General features: G+C 39.2%; 1 protein-coding gene across 1 annotated transcript in view; it reads left to right on the top strand.

Annotated features, from left to right (window-relative positions):
* Positions 1–25,266, top strand: part of TAF3 (TATA-box binding protein associated factor 3) — a 144,346-nt gene that overhangs the window by 92,192 nt on the left and 26,888 nt on the right. The window contains exon 3 of the mRNA XM_034764586.1: positions 22,806–24,610. Coding sequence (XP_034620477.1) covers positions 22,806–24,610 — 1,805 coding nt within the window. The remainder of the gene's footprint in view (positions 1–22,805; positions 24,611–25,266) is intronic.

Below are 25,266 nucleotides of genomic sequence, written 5' to 3' on the forward strand. Positions count from 1 at the left end.
TACCATGAGAGGAGTAGAACAGGAAGAAGGCAGAATTGAGACCTTTCAAAGTTTTGGCCCAAGCGAGGCAGCATGGGGGTGTCATTTGAGTTCCCCGCCTCAGGTGCCAAAATGTTGTGGGCCGGCCCTGACCAGCTAGCAAGAGTTCTGTTTAGACAGGAGCTTTCTAACTTGCTTTTGGCACAATGTAGACAGGGCCTCACAGTCTGTAATGAATACAGACACGTTAATCCAAAAAAAAAGTAATTAAAAAGCTCTATAAGCTATCAAGTTGTACATAGTGTTTTCTGGAAGAGAGTAACAAATTGGTAGACTACCATAATTTGGTTTTTAAGTTTGTCTGTTGAATAAGTACCAATTTGTATAGATAATATATCGTGTGTTAAACTGAATGCTCAGCTTTTGTACATTCCATTCCATTAAGAAGATGAGACTTCGGATAACTACCTAGTTTCAGATAATGTGGAATCAAATACTTTAGCAAGTCGTACTGTAACAAATCAGCACAATGACTATTTTATGTTTTAAGTGGAGATCATGTTTTGAGTGCCTGTAAATGCCTTGTTAGAAAAATCAATTCTGAGCATCCTCTTTCTCCCACTTTTTATTCATTTTGTTTCAAATGTATTTTGATGCTTAGCGTCTAAACCTGCTCTCACAGGTTTTACCTGATACTGATACCGAGAACAGAATCAGGGCCCTGTAGCTTTCAATGAAAGAAGACGTTAGCAACCAATGTTTAATGATAATTTTTTAAACCTATAAAGCAGTATAACCAAAACAAAAATACAGGAAATCTGCGGAAGAAATTAAGTTGAAACAATTTGTAGTCATTTTGAATTGTTTCCCCAATTTCCTCTTAGACCTCTGCTCTCCAGGATATATTGACATCAGTGCTGATCCTTTGAGAAATTTGTGGCATATGGAACAGTAATGTGTTAAAGTCCTACACAAGAGAATTAATTAATAATACATACTTCATTTGCATAGCTTCTTTTGGACAGGTGATTAACTACAATAATTAATAACACCCAGTGCTTTTCACACTGAGATCTCAAAGCACTTTAAAAAAAAAAAAAAAAGGTAAGAATCATTATCCCCATTTCACATGGTGAAACTGAAGTGCAACGGCTAAGTGACTTGTCAAAGGCCACAGAGCAGGTCAGTGCCAGACCCAGGCATTAGTATCTAGTCGAGAGCTGAAATAAGATCACAGAGATATAGGAGGACTATTCCAAACAGCAGAATCTGAGGAAGAGAAGACTCTTATATGGGTGTACCGTGTACTCAGCTTTATTTTTTTCCAGCTAAGGAGTCTGTCTGCTATATTCTGTGTTAACTGTTATTTCTGTATTGGCCCAGGTACAGTAACTTTTTGCACATCTGGGTAAGAGCATATTACTGATATTGTGAAAACATAACTGTGTCCTATTTGAACTAGTTAGAGGGGGTTCAAATCTCAGCACTAGGAAAAAGTATCACTTTTCAGCAGGACAGAAAATCATGCTTCTTCTGTAACAGAACACAAGAGCTCATTGAACACCAAAGTGGACTGGCTAAGCTGTTAGTCAATACACCAGAGGGAATGCAGACTCAGTTTAAATATTCGATCAGATAGCAGAAATCCTGGAAGTCCTAAGAACAGAATTATTTGCCTCAACAGATGACCAAAAAGTTCTTCTCTTTCTCGAGAGAGATGGCACAGCAAAAGCAGTAGATTCTTTATGGAGGAGCTGCAAGATATTTTTGTTGTATGTTCCTTCTGTTAGTTGCCAAGGTAACCCTGAAAATAAAAAGGAAGGTGTTAGTCATACAAATAACCCCACAATGGCAAGAAGATGCTTTTCAGAGGTTGATACACATTTCAATGAGACTGTCATATAAGAAAAACCTTATAAGCCAGGGACTTGTTTTCCACCCCAAATGGACAATTTGCGGTTGACGGCTGTTGAAAAGAGTTACTCTGAATAAGTAGTACAAACCAGTATGCTGCCTTCAAGGAATCATTTAACATGCTGGATTTTTATTTCAGGATTTGGATAATTTTAAAAAACTTGTGTGTTAATAAAAACGTTAACATCTAAGATTTTGCATGCTTTGGGTGTTTTGCAAGATGGCATTTCATTGGGTTTGTGTCAGTACATTGACGTGTAAGTGGCATTGATTAAATTCCATAACTCAACATAGGAACAATTAATCTCTGCTTCATGGTAGTTTCTCACAGCAGCAAACCTGTTGAATCCACCTACGTTATGGAACTACCCAATGTGGAACCTAAACTCTGTATTACAAGGTTTTGACACAACTCCATTTGAACCAATGAGGAATGTATATTATTTTCCATCCCTCAAAGCTACTTTTCTGATAGAGATAACATTGGTGAGGATAGTTTCTGAGATAGGCTCTCGCTCAGTGGAGGAACAGTTCTGTACTATTCACAAAGATAAGGTGGTATTAAGAACTTCCACAGAGTTCTTACCAAAAATCAATTCTATCTTTTATAGTTCTCCAGAGATAATTCTTCCCTCTCTCCTTCCTAATCCTCAGCAAGAAAAAAAAAAATGAGGTGGCACAAAAATTGGATGTTACAGCTATTAAAACTTACAGCAAAAGAATTGCAAAATTCAGGAAAACACCTCTCTAAGTGGTACTTCACCCAACTGTACTAGTGAGAGTGCTGGTCATTTCCAAATCACACATAACTCAGTGGCTAAGAAATTGTTCAAGAAGCTTATAAATCAAAGGACTTAAAGTGCACTCTCCACAAACAAACAAAAACACCCTACTTATGGCTTCCTCTTGGGCAGGAAAAACATATACTTCTACGGAAGAGAAATGCAGGACGACAGTGTGGGTGAGCTTTCATACCCCCCAAGCTAGATTTTTCACATATTCCTACAAATCACAGAAGTGGCAAATGGGAGACTTGTTATAACTACTTCTCCCCCTGCCTGTGCAAGATGCAGTCCCTATATATAGCACCTTTGCTTGTAAACTAACTACACCTTATTAGCCAAAACATAAATAGATGAGTGTGTGCGCCAGTGGGCAGGGCATAGGGTTGGGAGTCAGGAAATCTGGATTTTATTTCTAGCTCTGCCACTGATTTGTTATGTGTCCCCAGACAAGTTATTTACCTTTCCTGAGCCTCAATTTCACCGTCTGTAAAATGGGGGCAGTATTTGTTCACCTTTGCAAATTACTTTGAAATCTGTGTATTGAAGGACTGCAAATGCGTTGTGCTGGTGAGAGTTTTGTCAGAAAAATTCTTCATGCTGTTCTGATACATCTGCTTCTGGTACTTCTTGGTAGTGGAACTTAGGCAAAATAATGGCTTGGTGAGGATATTATTTCAGGGCAAGAATGAAGGTATCTTGGTGCTCTTCATTTGCAAAATGTGTGTAATTCTTCTACATACATACAGCTTTTTAATGACCATCTTATCCATAGTAATTGAGGAAGTTGAAGAAAATTAGTGATTTATATTTTTTGCTACTGTGATGTGAACCAGCATGAGAGATAAAAGGCAAGAGTGTTGAAGTTCTCTGCTACACATTAAAAATGGCAGTAATTTGTTTACACGGTTTCTCAAATACCCTACTACAACGTATTTTCCCCCATCTTTCCTCTTCCTAGTTCTCTTTTACTTCTCACCATAATTAAAACTGTATAAAAATTGCAGCAGTCACAGACGACATGTCCTGACAGCCTTTTTCATACTTTGTTTCCATAGCTCAGAAACCAAGAATAGGTGAACCAGTTTAAAAAAAAAAAAAGGTGGGGGGGGACCCACTGCCTCCTGAACACTTGTCAACCATTTAAACACAACTTACACCTGTGTGAATCTAAATTTATTGGTCAAGGAGCCTTTGAGAAAGGGGTGGGAGGTCTCTTTCTCACACATCTTGGTGGCAGGTCCTTTTGGAGAGAAACTGGGACATCGCACTAAGTCAGTAAGTTCTGCTCCCTGCTGTATCTTCCTTCCCCTAACTTCCAGCTCAGGAAAGTCCCTCTCTTTCCACCTTTCCGTAACAGAGCAATATGGTGGAAGGGAGTAGAAAGCTAAAGAGTTGGAAGGTAAATTGAAAAGTGAACTCTGTTGGATCAGGTTCAGGGTACAGAGATGATCTGCTGCTGCTACTGAGGGAAAAAGTTAGCTCCTATCAGAGTTGTTTGTAGCAAGAACCAAGATAGGGGAGGCTCTTCTCTTTCTGGTGAAAGAAGCCACCAGTCCCGTTTTCTACACGGGAGAGGACTGTATCAGTGTATACACAGATATATGTGTAAATGAGAACAGGAGGAAAGTCCACCATGCAGTGGAAAGGGAGAGTAAATGTATACTTTCTAAGGTAATGCTGTCTAAGGTTTATAAAAAGAATGGAAAACAAAGTTCTGTGTGGAACGCTTACTGGGTGGAACTAGAACTCATTGCTCCAGATTATGATATCCGCGGTCTTGTTGAATAGTACCTTACATGATAAGCAGCCCTACTGAAGTCGAGAGGTCAACTTGTGGAATAAGGTGCTACTCGTTGTGAGCAACTCCCAACTCAAGCATTACGTTAGAAGGCAAAGGAATACAAAAGTTGAGTCAGTTCACATGCTTTGGCAGTAGCATGTAAGCCAGTGGGGATCTCCAGAAGGAAATAATATAACAAATTGCAGGCAACAGCTGCTTTTCCTTGCTTAAGTAAAATTTGGTCATCAAAAATCTACAAGATAAAGACCAAACTACGAATCTTCAAGTCAGATGTTATTTACACCTTACCGTGTGGATGTGAAAGCTGGAAATCCACAAACAGATGACTAAACGCCATGCAAAGCAAATGACTCAGAAAGACACCAGGTACAAAATGGAATGAATTAATAACAAATGCCAAGATTTATCAGAGATTTCAACAACTCCTTATCTCCAAAGTTATCCAAAAAAGACAGAAATATCTGGGATGTGTGTTAAGAATGAAGGCATAGTGTCCACTATGGCAGGTGTGCTGTTGGCCTGCCAGAGGAGCATGTAAAAGGGGTTGTCCAAAGCAATCCCTCAGCCCCACAGCATTTAGGGCTTGTCTGCAATATGGAAAGTTCAACACTGCTGCAATCGAGCTCGATTTAGTGGATCTAGTGAAGACCCACCAAATCGATGGCAGAGCGCTCTCCAGTCAACTGCAGTACTCCACCTCTCCGAGAAGAGAAAGGGAAGTCAACCGGAGAGCATCTCCCGTCAACACAGCACTGCAAAGACACCAGGGTAAGTCGACCTAAGCTACGTCGACTCCAGCTACGTTATTCACATAGCTGGAGTTGCGTAACTTAGGTCGTCTTACCCCCATAGTGAAGACAAGCCCTTAGAAAGGGAAAATACAGGACTTAACATAGAGGACATAGAAAGAGCAGCCCATCATAGATAGGGGTGGCAGAGCCTGGTTCATGCCCTAAGCAGCATTTGACAGTATGGGAAGGATTCAGATTCAATGTAAGCAAAGATATCCCATTCTTACCCACTGTCTTGCTCTAGGTGCTCACTCAGAGGTAAGGGGTCCTGCCTCATTGGGTTTGCTCGTTGTGCATTGAATGTGGCAGGGCTCTGATCTGTGTCTTTGGCTTTCCATATTTTTTTCTTCTTTCTTCCTCTCATCTGCCTCTCCCAGCTTTTGCTCACCCTCTTAATATTTACTTACCATTCCTTCTCTGTGTTTCCTCTTCTTTCCCTTATTCTTTTTTTAGATTCAGTGCATCGTGACCTTGTTCAATATTTCCTGTCCTTTACTCTACACTCTTTTCTCTTCTCTGCCTGTCCACTCTTGCCCTCGTTCAGAAGCTCACAAAATATCCTCAACAGCAGCCTGAATAAGAAGAAATGTTATTGTCTCTAAAATATTCTACATTTCCTGCTAAATCCTAGCAGGGGAGAGACCTAAGAATGAAGTGCAGGGAGGGGACAGGAACCTGGCACCAGCTTGTAAGCCTTTCAGAAGAAGAGATACACAGAGAGGGGAATAAACAAAAGAAATAAGTAAATATAAAGGTGAGCAAAAATGTCAGGAGTCAGAACAAGAGGAAGAAACAAAGGAATGGAAAGAAAATCATAGACATTTACGTTTGTGGTTTTTTAATCACGTGGGTCTCTCAGTGCAGCACACAGCTTTTTAACAAACACAACTCAGGTCCCTGCCCCAGGAATTTACAATCTGAATTGTGGAAGAGATTGTGAATACATTTTCTCTCCTGCATTGTAATTTATTTCTCTGAGACACATCCCAGAATATAGTTCATTTTGGGGTAAAGGAAGTAATGACAGATTGTTGCTAATAGGATTTGGGTCAAAAGGCTGCATACTATTTGGCATGTAACTAGGTAAATAGGGTGGGTGTTCTTAAAAATTACGTGCCACCACGGGAGGATAATCCCCTCCCCAATGAATTTCAAGTCCTGTTCATAAACAAATTGTAAGGCAGCAAAGGAGTTTGGCTGAGTGTTCTCTGCGACAGTTGATCCATTAAAACACAAGCTTCCCTACCAATGGCTTTAATCCTAACTTGGAAGGCTCTCCCTTGCTACGCCTGAGAAGATTCACTCTTCATCCTAACCGAATCCTGAGAATACCAATAGTTCATGCGCTCTCCCATAGATAAATCCCTCATTCATGCAGTATACAAACAAACAAAAACTGGGTTTCTAGAAGCCAGTGTGAAATCTGCATTAAGAAAAATTTCAGCGAGTTTAGAAAACAATTTAACATGGTTTAAATTGCAAAATTATGTTAACTTGTTCTCAAAACTGTTAGAATATCCATGCTACCCATTGGGGTACCAGAAAAGCCCTTGGTTGTTTCTGTCTACAACAACAGCACTGATTATTATGAGAAAACAATGCCTTAAACTGCTGATTCAAGGCATCATATGCATTCTAGTGAAGCAGTCAGAGTTATGGGGGTTTTGAAAATATAGGGCTGTTATTTGTGTGCACAACGTACCTGTGAGTTAAGAAAATTCTTGCGCATCAAGAGGGAAATAAACTCTGTCTACAAACAAGGACCAGTACTGCTTCCATTGAGGTCTTTGACCCAACGTTCTCATTGACTTCAATCAGAGCAGAATCTCTCTGACACAGTCAGTAAATGGTTCTCTGTACATAGTCAGTAAATGGTACTCAGCGCCAAGACAATAGAAGATTATGTCGGGATCTGAAATCTCTGGATGGTGGAGGAGGATTTTTAAAAAAGACTGGGCCATAAGTCAGATTTACTTAATTACTCAGTGAAGGTAAATTATTTACTAATCAATTTATTATTTTCCCATTTTTCTGGATGTTCCTGTGTGTTTAAGAAAAGAAAGCTCTTTTACTAGAAGATAATGCAGCATTAATTTGGAGCACAGAACAGTCTAACTTTTGTGTTTTATAAATGTGTGCAAGTTTCGTGTTTAGGTTAAACCTGCTGCTTGTTAGTATTTTTGTTTGTTTGTTTGTTTTTTCCTCTCCCTATCCCTCCTTCCACTGCACACTGGATGTGTGTTCTGATTTGCTGCCAAAAAGCCTGGTGGCTGAATACCAATTTTGTATAATTTAGATGGCAAAGGCCACATTCTGCCAATTTTCTGTCTACGTTATGCTCACAATCTGATTGGTTTAGTAGAAACCTGGTCAGAATAGATCCCCACCGTTCTCGTCATGCAGCCAGAACTTTAGCAGCCTAATTAGTTTAAAAACAAACAAACAAACAGAATTCAATGCAAGTAACTTCTCATCTTTCTTTTGCAATCTGAACGTAGTTTTGTTGTTAACTTAATTTAGTTTGACATACGGCTTGAGCAAGCCTTAGAAACAATTAGTGCATCTTTCACATGGACTAAACTGATTGAATAATTACTCAAATAATGGGCAGTAATGGAATACATAGGGTTATCTCTTGGCTAATCCTCAAGTAATGGAATTGGTGTATCTCTGATTTTTCTCTTAGCAGTTCCCAATGTACAGAAGAACGAGACAAAAGTGATTATGGGAAGTAGGGGGAGCCACTGGAGGCCAGCAAGGGAAAGGAGACCTTATCTGAAGCAATTAATCAAGAAACTCATATTGTGGGACAATTATTCAAACCTAATTCTAAAACAGCTTTAGAGCCCCAGGTCCTGAGATTTTTTTCAGAATTTTGTCAAGGTCATTCTGCACACTGGGGGCAACCACTGCATCAGAAATGAAGACGGCTGACTAAAAGTGACTGTTGAGTGCTACATGTGCAAGAGTGAGTTGAGTAGAAAATGCAACCTCACGCATTGTTTATGAGAGACTTGCAGCAGTTGCTGTTATTCACCTAGGTGTGTGGATTTTCATGGTTCTGGAATGAGAGGATAGATTGAAACTTATATATGTGAGCCTAGACTGGATCTAGACTGTTCTCAGTGGTACCAGATGACAGAACAAGGAATAATGGTCTCAAGTTGCAGTGGGGGAGTTTTAGGTTGGATATTAGGAAAAACTTTTTCACTAGGAGGGTAGTGAAGCACTGGAATTGGTTACCTAGGGAGGTGGTGGAATCTCCTTCCTTAGAGGTTTTTAAGGTCAGGCTTGACAAAGCCCTGGCTGGGATGATTTAGTTGGGGATTGGTCCTGCTTTGAGCAGGGGCTTGGACTAGATGATCTCCTGAGGTCCCTTTCAACCCTGATATTCTATGATTCTATGACTTTCACAGAGATAATTAATTTCTGTGGATCTATGTTCCCAGGTACATGGCCAGAAGACACTATATTAAAAATTTGTTTTTACTTCATTACACAACATTTATGCGGTAGCCTTATGTTATGTGTCTTCATAGCACCCTGCTTCGGACAGCTGTCACCCCTTCTCTCTCCTGGCATTGGTAGGATTCCCACATCTTTGAGTCTGTTTTCTCCAGTTACTCCACTGTTTGATGGTTAGCTTAATTGTGATCTAAAAAGGTGTTACGGTAGCTGCAGCAGTATAAGAATTTTTTATTTGCATAGTTTTGTGAATATAGCTACTAAAACAGTGGGCTTGCAAAGGCCTTTCACCTTTTTGCGCTTGGTAACAGCTCTACAGCTCCGAGTGTGTCTAAGAGACTGCACTGATTGCTCGATTTTCAGCCTTTGAACTCACTTGGAAGTGAGATTTATTTGAGGGTGTTGCTGTGATCCATGAGGTCCTGGAAATAGAAGCAGTAGATTGTAGTAGACATCTCTGAAAAATTATAAGGTCAACATAAGAAGCAGAGGTTTTAAATTGGATGTGGTTTAAATTTTCCCAGGCCCTCCTGTATTTTGCTACTCACTCAAGTGAGAAACTGCCCGCAGAATTATTACTCAGCATGATCGCCCCATGCTCTTGTAGCACTTTGCCCGTGGTGCTGACAGCAGCATTTTGAAACTGACTTAGAGTAGGGCTATCCTATCCAGTTTCAAATGGCTGTTGAGTGCTGCCTGAGAAGTGCTACTGTGTAGATGTATAGGCAATCACTGCCTGATTGTTTTCCTACAGGCACTTTGCAGGGAAGGGTTAGAGAGAAGGGAAGAAGGCAGAGAGCAGACCAAAAGACAGGGAGAGAAGTGCTAATAGGATTTATAGCTTTAAAAAAACCCTTCTGAAATAAACCCTTTCCTTTATTGAAGTTTTTCTTCTGCTTAGTCGGCCAAGTCCCATTTGAAAGTGCTGAGAAGGGGATTCCCATCCTAAAACAGGCCAATTTAATTTTAAGACCTGTCAAGCTTTATTAAACCTTTATCACCAATTATTTCCTTCTATGCCAGATCAAGAAGATTGCTTTTGTTCATGGGGACATATTGCTTCTTCAGATACATCCCAGTGAATGAAAGAGTTTTCATATTCACATCACTTTTGGTGCAGAATACTGACTTCTGTGGTGTGTATCATCTACATGTAGATACCGGTGGCTATTGAATTGTAGTCACAAACTGGAGTTGCATGTCTAATTCTGTGTTGACAATTGGCTGATTAAGGACATTGCCTTGGATGGCACACAAAAAATCCCTAAGTGTTGTTGATGGGCTGCTGATGTCTTTAAAAAAACTACTCAATGTACCTATTGCCAACAACTGGAGTACACAATAAACCCTGCTGGATATGGTTTAGATAAAAGGCTGCTTTCCCTCTGGGGAAAATAATGACTTGTTTGCTTGTTTTATAAGAGAGAATGAAATGAGAATTTCTGGCCAATGGAAACCGTTTTTGAAATTTCCATGACTTGTCTCCATCTGTGGCAATCTGAAAAGGCACCGAAGCTTCACTTGTCTCAGTCCATACAGTCAATGGAGCTTTGCCAGTTTTCACTAGCTGAGGATCAAGTCCTTGATTTTTGTGTCTCATTCAATTCATATATTAAAAATAATCTCCCCTGTCTGACTTTCTAGGTTTTATGAAGTGTGCTTGCGATCTGTTTGGGCAATACCACCTTATTCATTGTTTCATTTGCTTGTCTGATGGAGAGACTAGTGTTGCCAATTTTGGCTGGACGTATTCCTGGAGGTTTCATCACATGACATAATCTTTAATTAAAAATTAATTTTAATTCCTGGAGAGCCCAGGACAATCCTGGAGGATTGGCGATGTCTCTAGGCATGTGGACTTCCTTGTTTCTTCCAGTGCCCAAAAGTGAGCTAAGTGCTTTAAAGAACAAATAAAGATGTTGTCCTTGCCCTCAAACAACTTCCTTCTAGTTTTCCATGTGACACAGCAAGTGAGGGTAACAAACAACAGGGAGAAGGACATATAGATGATTAACTTGAAAGTGAGAATTGTTGAACCCAAGCCAAAATATTTGACGGTGATAAGGATACTTCTTTCCATCTCACACTGAAGAGTTGATATGCTCGACTTTTTACAATACATTAAGGTCTAGGTCGAAAAGAAACTGTTCAGTGTATTGCGGTGTTTTATTTATAATCTCTCAGGGTAAGGGAAGTGCAGGTCTAACTGTTGCTTTAATTATCTAACAGAGCTTTGAATACCTTCTTCTGATTCAATGTGCAGAGGTGACAAAATGGCAGATGAAATTCAATGTTGATAAGTGCAAAATAATGCACATTGAAAAACATAATCCCAACTATACATGCGAAGTAATGGGGTCTAAATTAACTGTTACTACTCACGGAAGAGATTTTGGAATTATTGTGGCTAGTTCTCTGAAAACATCTCTTCAGTGTGCAGGGCAGTCAAAAAAGCTAACAAAGTTAGGAACCATTAGGAAAGGGATAGATAATGAAACAGAAAATATCATAATTCCACTATATAAATCCATGGTATGCCCACACCTTGAATACTGTGTGCTGTTCTGGTTGCCTCTTCAAAAAAAGAAAAAAGTATTCGAATTGGAAAAGGCGTAGAGAAGGGCAACAAAAATGATTAGAGGTATGGAACAGCTTCCATATGAGGAGAGATTAAAAAGGCTGGGATAGTTCATCTTAGAATATGCTGTATTTTGCTACTCAAGCAAGAAATGGCCCGTAGAATTATTACTCAGCATGGTCGCCCCATGCTCTTGTAGCACTTTGCCATTGGTGCTGACAGCAGCATTTTGAAACATAGGCAAAATAAGCAAAAGGAAATATTTCTTCACACAACACACAGTCAACATGTAGAACTCATGCCATGGGATGTTGTGAGGCAAAAAGTATAACTGGTTTAAAAAAACAATTAGGTAAGTACATGGAGGGCAGGTTCATCAATGGCTATTAGCCAAGATGGTCGGGGACACAACCCCATGGTCTGGGTGTCCCTTAACCTCCAACTGTCAGAAGCTGGGACTGGACAACGGGATGGATCACTCAATAAATTACCCTGTCTGTTCATTTCCTCTAAAGCACTTGCCACTGTCAGAGACAATATACTGGTCTAGATGGACTATTGATCTGACCCGGTATGGCTGTTCTTATGATCATGACAATGCTGCCAGCATCTCCTTCTTCAGATCTGTCCTTAAGACCCATATCTGCCACAGCACCTATAAGAAATCAGCTAAATAACGATGCCTAGGTTGAAGGACAGATTCGGCATAGCTGACTCTTACTTCAAATATTTATAATAGCAAAATAAAGAAAACACTTTCAAATATGTTCATTAATGTAATAAGTGCATGCCGTGGACTGTATCATCTCTCCTACCCTCTGTTTGTCTAAACAGGTTGTAAAGTCTTCGGGACAGACTTTGCAGGCATTTGTATAGTGTCTAACACAATCGAGCCCTGATCCTGACGGGCTTCTTAGCTCTACTCCAATATTCAATAATAGTTTGTCTCTTCAATATTCAGAGTACCTGAACGCCTGGGCTAGCAAGGATAAGTAGTTTGCATATGAAATATTATAATGTTAATTAATGGATATCCTTAATACTGGTCAGTAAATAAGAGTTGGACATAAAATATTGTATTTTCAGCTATAATGGCATAGGGAATGTAAGGGAATTTTATGTAAAAAGCTCTTTAAAAATATGTGTATGAATTCAGTGTATTTGTTTTTAGTAAGATCTGTGATACTTATTCCTCATTTTAAAAGTTTATCCAATAAGATTAGAAATGTAGGTGAAAAGGTTGACCATATGCTTCACTTTGTCAAGAAAAATACATATAAAACCCTGGTATTACTTTTGAGAATTGTAAGATACAAATAATACTCTGTGGGTTTCAAGTCTTTAGATCATAAATTTGATCTTTGCAAGAGGAACAGTACAGAATCTTAGATGTAATAGAATTCTCTTCCAGCAATACTTACAGGAAGATTATTAAAATACTCCAGATATTGACATTGTCTAAAGAGATCTACTTGTGCATATTTCTTTAAAGGGGAAAAAAAACATGCCTTAATACACAATATTACCATAGCTAGGCCCTATTATACTATTGTAATCATAGCTTAACCAAGAGCGGTGATTAACGATGGCAATTTATTGTATCTGACGAGGGGAGAAAATAGGAGATGTTGTCGTTATCATAAATCATATCATAAATAACCAAAGAGAAGCACTCAGAAAGCTTGTGTGGTGTCAGCAGCAAGGCCTTTCAGGCACGTTAGCCCAGGATGTAGCCATAGAAACCCCAAAGTCATATTGTTATCTTACTCTTGCTGCAGTTATGTGATACAACAGTATTAACATATAGATTAGGCCATTTATAATACTAGGTGTCATTTCAGGTTGGCTTGCTTATATAGCATTTTAGTTTTTTATTGTGCAGAATGTTAAGGAAACACTGCATTTTTACAGGTCAGTATATAGCCATTTATAACACACCAGCTTCACACCTCTGTCAGTCCTGCTAATGTACTCTGTTATTGATTGGTTGTACTGTCTGAATTGTCATTGCCTAATTACCTTGTCTTTGCTAATAATTTCATTTTTAAAAAGTCAAATATGTTCTTTTAAAGAAAGAAAATGTACACCCCTGTGCTTATACCGTACTGAGTTGTGTGCAGAGTGTCTGTCTATTGGAGCAGAGGTAGGACAATGTAGTGAGGGAATTAAGCTATTATAAAAAGCATGCAAAATCTGTTTGTATTTGTCATTTGTCGCTGAGGCCTTTGGCTCCAATGCTGTGTATTTTAGTAATTGCCTCCAAACAAGGGGACTTTCAGAGTACACTGTAGCTTGGCTATCGCAGGGAAGAAACGTTATCAAAAATTATTTGGAATGATGCCAAACAGACCCAAAAAAAATAATAAAATAAAGAATCTAGTACAATATCGTGTTGTCTATACAGAGACTGTTCCCAAGCTTTTCATTCTGTGGGTCACTTAAGATAGACATCTTTTTATGACTCCTTTCCCTTCCAATCCATACCAGCTATGGGCCTGATTAATATTACATATATAGTATGTGTATATAAGGCCTACGTTATGGGGGCAAAGTAAAAGTAAATTCTTTCCTCTCTGGGACCTTTTTAGTTTTTAGTACCAATTCTCATATTTTTGCCTGGAGTATATTGCACAAATGTAGGATGTTTCTTTTGTAAGGTTAGATAGAGATTGTGAACTTCACTGATAACAATCTGCCATACTTTGTTTTTCACTCCTTACCAGGAAATTGGGTGTGTCATTTAAGAAGTCTGGGTAATGTAGTCTGACAAACATTTCCTGTTGTGTGAAATATTTATAATTAGAACCACCACTAGTGGGCATTCAAAAAAACTACGTGCACATATTATATTTACAGCTGGAAGCTCCCAATGCTCTAAGCTCTTTGCCGTTGCAGTTTATTTCTGGTTTACTGTGTATTTCTGCTACTCCTGCTTTGGTCTCCACAAATATGATTGTGTATGACTTTATTCCTAGGCTTGGCGGATTCAGTTTTTTTTAAATAATTTCGACATATATCAATGTTTATTTTAAGCATTTTTTTCAACTTTTGTTAATTTAAATTTTCACAGTTGCGAGAAATGGAGAGGATTCAGAAAATAATTATTTAATGACAGTAGACATTGACATTCAGAAAGTTACATCTGTATAATGGTTAAAACACAAATTGTCAACTTCACATGTCAAAATATACAAAGTAAATATCCTTAAATGGAATTCCAATAAGTTCTCAAGCAGCATTTTTCTTACTTTGCCTATCTGTAAATTTCAATTATTATTGATGGAATTGGTTTGTCTGTACAGTAAAATTGACATTTATCAACAAAAATCTATTCCTTCCGTTTATACCAAAGAAACGTATAGAGAACTGACAGAGAACACAAAGAAGGCATGTAGGGTGAAAAGTGATGCTGGTTTTTATCTTAATTGGTCTGGAAATTCATAAGTCATGGACTGGGTTACAGTTACCATCAATATTTGAAGACTGATGGATGTTTCACCACTGTGACAGAAGGGGCTCCTTAGACCACCTGGAAGTGCTTTGACAGCTTGAGTACTATGGGAATGTGAAGCCTGTCACCTCTATTGAACAGCGTCCAGTCCAGCCCAGATTAATACTAGTGACAGAAAGTTAACATCTAAACATTTGGGCCAAGATTTTCAAATGTGGCTATTGATTTTGGATGCCCCAATTTTTTGGTTATTTAACTGATACACCTCAAACAAGGGCTGATTTACAGAAAGTGTTGAGCACCTGCTCTCTGAAAATCAGGTCCCTTTAAGGTAGGCACCCAGAATCACTAGCCACTCTCAAAAATTCTTGATTTCTGTATATACTGGTGTCATTTCAGTCCAATGTACGTATGTCTACGTTATAACAACTGTTATCACTGATGGAATGAACTTACTGGCAGGTTCAGCACAAAGCTCAAAGTCTCAAGGAAACAAACTTCCCTTCTTCACTGCCCCCAAAGGTGGTCCCGGGAATGAGAGATTGAGGAACACTAGTGGTGTGGTGTGAGAGAAGTCTACCAACACTGTATCCGTTTTGTAGATAAATTGTTCGCTTCGGTCTCTAATTCTGGTCACTTGGTACTTTTGATAAGTACTGAAATGTACAAAATTCACAGGAGTAAACATGGCATCATTTTAAGTTCATATTGCACAGTAAGAATCTTGGTGAGGGAGGTTTAGATTTAATATGCCTTTAGGAAGTCAGGATATTATTTTGCTACTCTTCTGTCAATTTCTCTTAGTGAGTACAAGCACATTTTCTAGTTACTTTGGGAAAGTGCCATAGTTATTACAAGTTAGAGAGAAAAGTTATTGTGCCATAAGAAAACAACATTCAACTTTTAACAAAAGTCTAGTACTTTGATTTAGATAATATAGTGGCTGGGATGTTATAGTTATGATTCATTCTAAGTCCTTGTCTTCAATAGCTTAAAACTTTTCTCCAAAATTATCTTTTGGCTTAATCTCATGCTTTATCTCGGGCAATAGGTGCGTGTGTGTGTTTTTGAGTTTGAAGAAAATTGTTCAACCATTGTTGAGTCAGGGCATGAAAAAACGTTTTTCACGTGTTAGGAAAAATTGCCAGCTTCTTTTTGCTCTTGGTTCAGAATATAAAATTTAAATCTTGACCTGTATCTGGTCCTCAGTGAGGAATGTGTGCTTTGTCAGGATAGAGGAAAATGATTAGGAAATAGATAGTATTTCTGTTTCAGGTCTGCTAAATTATCTCCATTCATGAATACTAAATTCACTTAAAATTGAGAAATGTACAAGTGAAAATAGCATACCAGACATGTAGGGTCTGCTGTCTACCTTACTAATCAAAGTGTAACTCTGAATAGAGCTGCATGCTTCTTCAACCTTGAGACTCTCTCTGCACACAGCCAGCTGATCCTCCTATGTAGCCCCTTGAAGGAAGGAGCGGAAGGAGCGCAACAAGTCTGCCAGCCTTATTGCCAAACTCTGACATTTGCAATCTCAACATTTGGGTGCTCCCCACAGTGGGAAATACCCCCAGCGAACAGTCCACTATGTAAAATAAATGTGCCTTTATTTGGCATCTTTGCACTCTTTTAGAAAAGAAAAGAGTGCAAACTCTGCTAAAATGTGGGTAAAGTTTTTAAATATAAAAAAGACAAGCACTTACCGATCTCATAGAAACTATCTGATCTTGTTAACATATTTTAATAATTTATCTTACTGGGTCTGGTATTATAGCTGGTATGGTGTATTTGGGAGGTTAAAGCTATCACTAAATACAATAAGACAAAATATTAAATTCATGCAAATAAGCGGTGTTAGTTTATGTGGAAACTAGCCGCCTGGCCTTTTTGCATTTAATGTCTTAACAGTAACATTGCATCAGTTTGTTTTTGTTCATAATAGTAAAAGCATTGTTGGTATGTTCTGTTCAGTGTGTATTGTCTGTCCGCCTCTGTGCCAATTTCAGATGATATGACTCTGCTACGGCTCTCAGCTGAGGGACTTCGTCTGTTCTACATAGGTACTTATTTGGCTTTTTTCACCACACTGTATGAGCATCTCACAATAATTGAATGATGTTTGATTCTCCATTTGATAAAAGGGAACTGAGACACAGGATAGGTTAAGTGACTTACCCACTGTCACATAGTAAGTAACTGAGCCAGGAACTGAACAGAGTCTTGTGTCCTGGTCCAGTGGTATGTCCACTAGACTCTCCTGCCTTCAAGTTGTGAGCTTGAGCTCTGAGCTCTGGAGCTCCTAAGTATAATAGCTGGTTATGTCCAAAAGTACGGTAATTATATATGCATGTCATTATTTTCCCTACTTGAAGTATGAATGTAGGCTGATGCATACCTCTTAATTCCAGAGTTCAGCGCATTCTTCCCTCATTCTCCTGCCTCCCCATTTGATAGCTGCCTGCCACCTTTTCATCTTACCTTCACCTGAAAGAATAAAACTCAGCCTTCTCGGTATTAGGCAGGCAGAGGTTGCTGAAAGAGGAATGCAACTAGCCCTTTCACTAGCCCTGTCTCTGAAATTAAGACAGTTTCGGTGCTACTGTGCCTGTGTGACAACTTTTAAGAACAAATAGTCCTAACATCACCATGAACTTGGAAACTCATCCTAGAAATGCTGAGGGCTGCTGTCCTACTACTGACCCACAGCCAAATTACCAAGTTATGTATTCAGTAACCACTTGGCCTTTAAGAGCAGGTCAACACCGCAGCTGAGAGGGAAACAGACCCATGCTAGCTCTGCTCAAGCTAAGTGCTAAAAATACCAGTGTGGCTGCAGCAGCACAAGCTACCTGCCAGAGGGGGTCGGGAGGGTTTGTACGTGGGCAACTACCCCAAGCCACCAGCCAGGCTGCTCTTTTTAGCTTGAGCTGAGCTAATGCATGTCTGTCTACCCGTGCTGGGAAGCATTCCCCCCAGCTGCTCTGTAGACGTATCCTATCAGTCCACGTTGCTGTACAGAAACATGGTGCACCAGGGAAAAAACGTTGTGCCTCTTTAAATGCTTTTGTTAAATAAGGTTCAGCAGCTTTAATCTTTTGGCTGATTTAAAACTTAAATAAAAAATTCCAACATTCAGTACATGAGACCACCATTTAAAAATGTTGACATTCTTACTGCTTGTACTGACGCTTCTCTATCCTTCTATCCAAGGATCTCAAATAATACATTTAAGCTGAGCCTTACAACATGACTGGGAAGTAGGTGAAATTATCCTTATTTTACAGATGGGGAAACCAAGGTACATAGAGATGGTGACTTGCCCAAGGTCAGAGAGCAGTTCTGTGGCAGAGCCAAAATAGAGTTTAGATCCCCTGGCTTCCAGGCTTTTCCTTAACCTAAAGATAATCCATCCTTCCTTTCAGGAATGAGAGAGACTGACCACATTAGGTAGGATCTGGGAGTGCACAAGCTTCCCTCATCTCTCTTCTAATACACTACATTCAGAATTGCTGGCCTCATAGTGGACTGCACGGCTGACTGCTGTCTGATTGTTTGACTTGGGTGGTGGAGAAATTCACATTCACGGTCAGACTGAGAGTACTAAGCTATATTTGAACCAAGATACTATAGAGGTGAACAGCTAGTGTAATAAACAATTTCTCAGTATAGCCTTAGTAATGTGTGTATTAATATTGATTCAGCACTCTCTTGACTTACAAAAATATCTGTAATCTTGAAAAACCTCCCAAACAGCTCTAGTCTCCTTTCAGTGCAGGAGAGAGTTATTAGGGCAGATGGCTGAGGTGATATCCATTTGACCTGTAGATGCTGACTCAGGAGTAGTACCGTTCATAAGGTGGTTGGAGATAGGGAGAGATCACAGTGAAAGAGAGTTAAAAGCAGTTCAGTTTACAAAGGATTGCACACTGAATGGTGCCTGGTAGAGACTGATATAGCTAAGGGTGAAAAATAGTTGCATTATAATCCATCCCTCCACATTTTCAAATACTTATAATATTGTCAAGCAAATTACCTTTTCAGAGTGACATTTTTCCATACTTTGGTCTTTGCCCCAATATGAATTTGTTTGAAGGAAAATGGTCCAGTAGTTTTTGAGTGAGAGGAGAGTTGAGAGATCAGACTTTCTCTATTAAAAAATCGTGTCTTATTTTCCAACCAGGCTACAGTAAAATGGCTCAGGTCTGAAAGCTGCCAATTGGCAGGAAAATAGCCCTCCTGGAGGATCATTACATGGCCTTGTTCCAAGTGAAATTTGGGGTTTGTTTGACTGAAATATGGGTGTTTCCAAATTGCCACCTGAGAATGTCCAAAGAGCACTGTGTGTGTCAATAGTAGGGCTGACTGGAAAACCACGCTTCCGTTTTACAAAAGAAAAGTTGAGGTTTTGATGTACGTTTTTATTCCGTGGTGGAACAAAAACAAGAGCTTTTTAAAATGTACACAAAAAGAGACTGACCCATCCCAGAATAGCCAATAGCTCAGTAGTTAAGGCATTGATGTGGGAGACCCAGGTTCAAACGTGTACTCCAAATCAAGCAGAGCAGAGACTTGAATCTGGACCTCTCACATCCCAGGTGATGGCCATAAACATTTGGCTATTGGCTGTTCTGGGGTGGGGATCATTCTCTCTCTGTTTGGTTCTAACCAGAAATTCCACACTGTACCTGAGAAACCTTCCTGACAAGTTTTGTTGAAACTGGCCATTTCCACAAAAAGATTGTTCCAACAAACCAGTATTTTCCAATGAGAAACGTTTTGTCAGAAAAATTCCCAACCAGTCTGAGTCATTAGTTAAATGCTTATGAACCTCCAGAACAATTCAGGGGACTATGAACTTGCCCATACAATTTTCCAGGGAATCACAGTTCTTATAAAAAGGCTGGTGGGTTGCTCTGTTATGAAGTTGGCTTTGTGGTTTACAACAATGTGCATGAGGTGAGGAGCCAAGAGGCTCTCCGTTCTAGTCTTGCTTTTACAGACTGAGCTTTAATAGTCTCTGCACTTCCCAAACCTCATTTATTGAGATGTCACTCAAACCCCAGTGACGATAAAATATCATCACCCTATTTTACAGATAAGGCAACAAAAGTGCCAAGGGGTTAAGTGAGTCACCCAAGCTCACATAGAAAGCTGGAACTAGACCCCAGATATCTGATGTGATGGACTGAAGGACTCAAATTCAATATGTAGAAGGTTGGAAATGCTTAGGTACTGCTGTGATGGACGCTAAAGAAGACCATAAGATGGGTAGATTGTCTCAGACCTTCATCTCCATCTGAGTTCCATTTATTGGCTTTCCAGGCAGGATTTCAAAAATGGAAGCTCCTTTGGCTGTGTGTGGACTTAATGTCGGAGTAGGGGTTTGCTCTTTGTCATTGGACAAAATTCCTGCCTCCATTCCCTAAACTGTTATGCAGAACCATGTGCAGCGTAGCTATTCCCCTTAACTCCAGAAGCTGTTATAGTTCCATGGTGCTGAATGGATATAATGTGAGAGGTGCCTGGGATGAAAGAAGTTCTGTCAGTGTAAAATATTCCACTATTCTCTGTTAGGGCATGCTATATCAGCTGTTTAATTGGGACACCGAGTGGAAATCTTTGGCGCGGGAATGTTTAGTTTTCCTAGTAAATGTAAATATCTTTCAAAACCCTTTTCAGACTATGAGCAATGTTGGTTGCTGCAGCTTTTTTTCTTGTTTTTAATTAATGCAAAATATACCTCCACATACCTCATTTTATCCATATAAAACATTTTATGTCCACCCTAAAAGGAGAATGATAATATTCCTTGCCTCTCATATCATTTTGAATTTGGCTGCGTTGTGTTTTCACTCTTGTAACCTTGATAAGTAGATAGTTTTGACTTTAAAGTGCAATGTTGCTGTTGAACTTCATCTTGTTTTCTTTTTACTTAGGGTATTTAAAACAAAAATAAACGGCTGATGGGGACCCATGCATAATGGGGTTGGGAGGAAATAGACCCAGCACCCCACAGCGTGGTTGCCATCAATGCTGTATAACGATCTAATATTTATTCCTCCTTCATCTCATGCCAGTTTGGAACATAAGGGCAGAGCTTATTCATACAGCAAGGCAGACAGAGATTGAAACTGATTTGATGATCCTGAAACATAAACCATCAGTTAGATCTATTTGTAGCCGGTGCAGACTCAGTCAACAGTGATCTGTCAGTTTTCCCTTCTAATATTTAAAAAATAGGATGTGAATGCCCAGCCAAGCAAACCTAACTCCCTAGCACTTTCTGTTTTTCATGGAAGGCTTTATACTCAAGCAAAGTTTCCACTCTGGGCTGGCTGCTGTAAATCCTCTGGGCCCTGGCAAAAGCCAGAATTGCCAGCTTATTTTACTTAATTAGCGATGCTGGCAAGATTCAAGCTTCAGTCCAGGACTCTTGACTCAACTCTCCTAAATCAGGGCATTGACACATTACAGTAAAGAAACATCAGCTCAGAAAACAAACTCTTCCAAAAGGTTTTTTTTTTTTTTTTAAAGAGCATCTTATTAAATGGCTTTAAACAATTTCAGCATTTTATTTCAGTTTTTAAATATTTATTAAAAAGACAGCCTGCTCACTTAAAAAGGGCAGCTTTTTTTATACTTCACCACAATAAACAATTTGTACTGTACGGTACCGATTTTATAGGGACAGTCCTGATTTTGGGGACTTTTTCTTATATTGCCCCCTCACCCCCATCCCGATTTTGTACACTTGCTATCCGGTCACCCTATTGTACTGTGTCCTTCATCCAAGAGTCTTAAAACACCTTCCAAATATAATATAAACCTCACCACACCTCTGTGAGAAAAGATAAATGTTGTGCCATCTTTGCAGGTGGGTAAACTGAGGCATGGAGGTTAAGTGACTTAGTGCTTGTGTAGATGGAGAAAATGTATTTATTTAAGAGTGTCCACATGGCGTGTTATACTGGTATAATTGTAGCAGTATAATCATATCAGTATAGTTATGCTGGTAACATTTCCCCATATACACAAACCCTTACTGGAAGAACAACAAATAGTATGGGTAGAGCTTAATCCTCTGTTTTAACCATTAGGCTATGCTGTTGCAAGAAAAACATGGAGAAAGTATGTTTAAGTGGACAAAAGGTCTCATGTTGGGAGCTATGTTCATGGTGAACAAGAAGTGTACAAATAGTTTCTCTGAAAGTATGAAAGAAAATCATATATTACTCTTATAAGTTAACTGACAATCAAAAATCTGTGGGCATACAAATAAGGCATACATTTAAAATGTACTGGGTTTTATTTAATTGGATGTACACTTTGTGATTTGTTTTATTATAATAGAAAACTTTGTTACTATTCCCCTCCACGTTTGTTTTTTTATAACGAATCAGCCAGGTGCTTGTGTGTGTTTGTAACCCAAGCAACTCCAGTGGGTTAGAGTGAGATTCCGAGAGGGTGAGAGAGACTAATATGTGATTGAGAACTTTCTTCTTATGGTATACAAAATGTTTGGATGCAATATCATTCAGTGATACCAGTATCATTTCACTTGTGAAATGGTAGCTATATTTTTGGGTGAGCTTTTAGCACTCATTAAATGTCCAAAGGCCTGACAAATTGACCAAGTCCTATTCATAGAACAGATGAAGCAAAATACAGCAGCAGGGGAAATTCCCTTCACTGCCCTGTCAATGTGCCTCAAACCTGTTCTGGAGGGTCTTTCTTTATGGGTGAGACATACCTTCAAGTCCATTTGATCCTTGGTTTGAGGCTTCCAACAATGGTTCGAGTTAGTGTCGGTTGTGAAGATGGATTTTGTATTGCAGACAGATGTCTACCAGTCACTAAATGTAATTGCTTTGCTCGCTTCATGTAGGTCACTGAACGGGTAGCAGATGATGATAATGTTGAGCCAAATACAGTTTGAATGCTGTCTTGATGCTTATTCATTTTCAATAATGTATTTGTTCCTGTATAACATGTTTTTAAAGTATCCCAGTAACTTTTTTTTTATTTCTTATAACAGAGGAGGAAGAGGAACAGGTACCCACTGATGGAGGTACATCAGCAGAAGCCATGCAGGTTCCCCTGGAAGAGGAAGGAGAGATGGAAGAGGATGAGGCAGTTAATGATGAAAACTTCTTGAGCAAGAGACCCTTAGAAAGTCCTGAAGCTGAGGAAATGCCTGCTATGAAACGACCAAAACTAGCTATCACTAAAGGGGACATCATTGATGGAGCATTGGAGCCACGTGAACCTCTCAGTTCAATAAACACTCAAAAGGTGCCACCAATGCTTTCTCCAGTTCATGTTCAAGATAGTACAGATTTAGCCCCTCCTTCACCAGAACCACCAATGTTGGCTCCCATTGCAAAATCACAAATGCCAGCTCCTAAAACATTAGAATCAAAACCATTTGCACCTAAAACAAAGGCCAAAACTGGTTCTCCAGGACAGAAGACTAAATTGCCTAAAGCTACTCCAGCACCAGTAGTTATTGGAAGTCCCATACGTTCACCAAAAACTGGATCCAAAGAGAAGAAATCACCAGGTCGTGCCAAGAGTCCAAAAAGTCCCAAAAGTCCAAAGGTTCCCGCTCATGTTTCCCAAGTTTCAGTCAAGCTTGAAACCCCAAGTAGAACCCCTTTGGCTGCGTTAAGTGAAAAGATGGGAAAAGAGAACATCCAAGTAAAACAAGGGCAAACACCACCTGAGCCTGGGAAACAAAATAGTGAAAATCCATCTAAGAAAGTGGCAGTGATGGACAAGACCATTGATGATTCAATTGATGCTGTGATTGCCCGTGCATGTGCAGAACGAGAACCTGATCCATTTGAGTTTTCCTCTGGTTCAGAATCAGAGGGGGAAATTTTTACCAGCCCTAAAAGACTTTCTGTTTCAGAGACTCCAACTCCTAAAGCTTCTGTTTCTGCTAACAGTCTAAATAAGGTAGGAGCCACCCCAATGCCTCCCTCGGGTGGGACTTCAAGCTCAGACATTTCATGGACAATGGATGACTCAATTGATGAAGTCATTCGAAAAGCAAAGATGGGGTCACCTTCTAATCCGCCTCCAAACTTTCCTTATTTTTCCTCTCCTTCTGCTTCACCACCAACACCGGAACCTCTGCTCAAAGTCTATGAGGAGAAAACCAAGCTGGCATCATCAGTAGAAGTGAAAAAGAAGCTGAAAAAAGAGCTGAAGACAAAAATGAAAAAGAAAGAAAAACAAAAAGACAAAGAGAAAAATAAAGACAAAAGCAAAGATAAGGATAAAAACAAGGAGAAGGATAAAGACATAGTAACCAAGGAAGCAAAGTTTCAATGGAAAGACCTACTCAAAGATGATGACCTCGATTCCTATAAGTTCAAAATGAAGGACTTTGATGATGTTGATACAAAAATGAAGTTGAAAGATGGCAATACCAAAAAAGAGAGAGAGAAGCATAAAGATAAGAAGAAAGATAAAGAAAAAGGCAAGAAAGATAAAGATAAGAAAGACAAAGAGAAAATTAAAGATAAAGGTAAGGAAGATAAGATAAAGGGTCCCTCAGCACCTCTTGTGTTGCCTCCCAAAGAAATGCCTTTGCCTTTGTTTAGCACTCCTACCGCCATGAGACTACCTACCATGTTGACTTCCTTGTCCACAATGCTTCCTGAAAAACTGTTTGAGGAAAAAGAGAAGCCTAAAGAGAAGAAGAAAGACAAAAAAGAGAAGAAGAAAAAGAAGGAAAGGGAGAAGGACAAAGAAAAGGAAAAGAAGGAGAAGGAAAAGGAGAGAAAGGAGAAAGAAAAGAAAGACAAAGAAAAAGAAAAACACAAACATGACAAAGTAAGCTGTTTAGATGGTATTAACATGTTACATGTAAGAAATTATTTACATTTGCTCCCACACTTTCTTATTACAAAATTTTGCTTTCTAGGAAAATTTAATGGAAAAGTGCTAATAGATAACCTGGCTTTATTTTATGACAAGTCACCAAAGTCAAAACAGGGTATGGTGTAAATTTCTGGGTTTGTCCAACAGTACCGGACAGAGCCTCTGTAGTTTTAGATTTGCCAAATGTTTGTTGAATTCAGTTTTGCAAAACTGAAACTTGGGATTGTCTGAGATCAGTTTACATCTGACCTGAGCTACCAGGGTTCCAACATTGACCAGCTGCCCTTCACTGATAAAGGTGAGTCCTCTAGGTCGGAGTTTAGACAGATTTACAGCACTGTGGAAGGAAGCTTATATAGTCATTGCTGCACATTTGTTCCATAGATGAATAGACTTCTGATTGTAGGGCTATCAATCCAACAGCTTTCTCGTGAGCTCTAAATTCAGTTTTATAAAATTCAACTGGTTTTTTTTTGGAGTTAGTAAAATTCCACAGCCTGCTGGAAAAATTGGTAGATATAAGGTATAATGATAAGCAGTGTTAGCTTGAATTATGGATTTAATCCTTACTTACCTATCCAAGCTCTAGTTGTTCTTCTGAAGGCAAA

The sequence above is a fragment of the Trachemys scripta genome, chromosome 1 (assembly GCF_013100865.1).
Source record: "Trachemys scripta elegans isolate TJP31775 chromosome 1, CAS_Tse_1.0, whole genome shotgun sequence".
Lineage (NCBI taxonomy): Eukaryota > Metazoa > Chordata > Testudines > Emydidae > Trachemys > Trachemys scripta.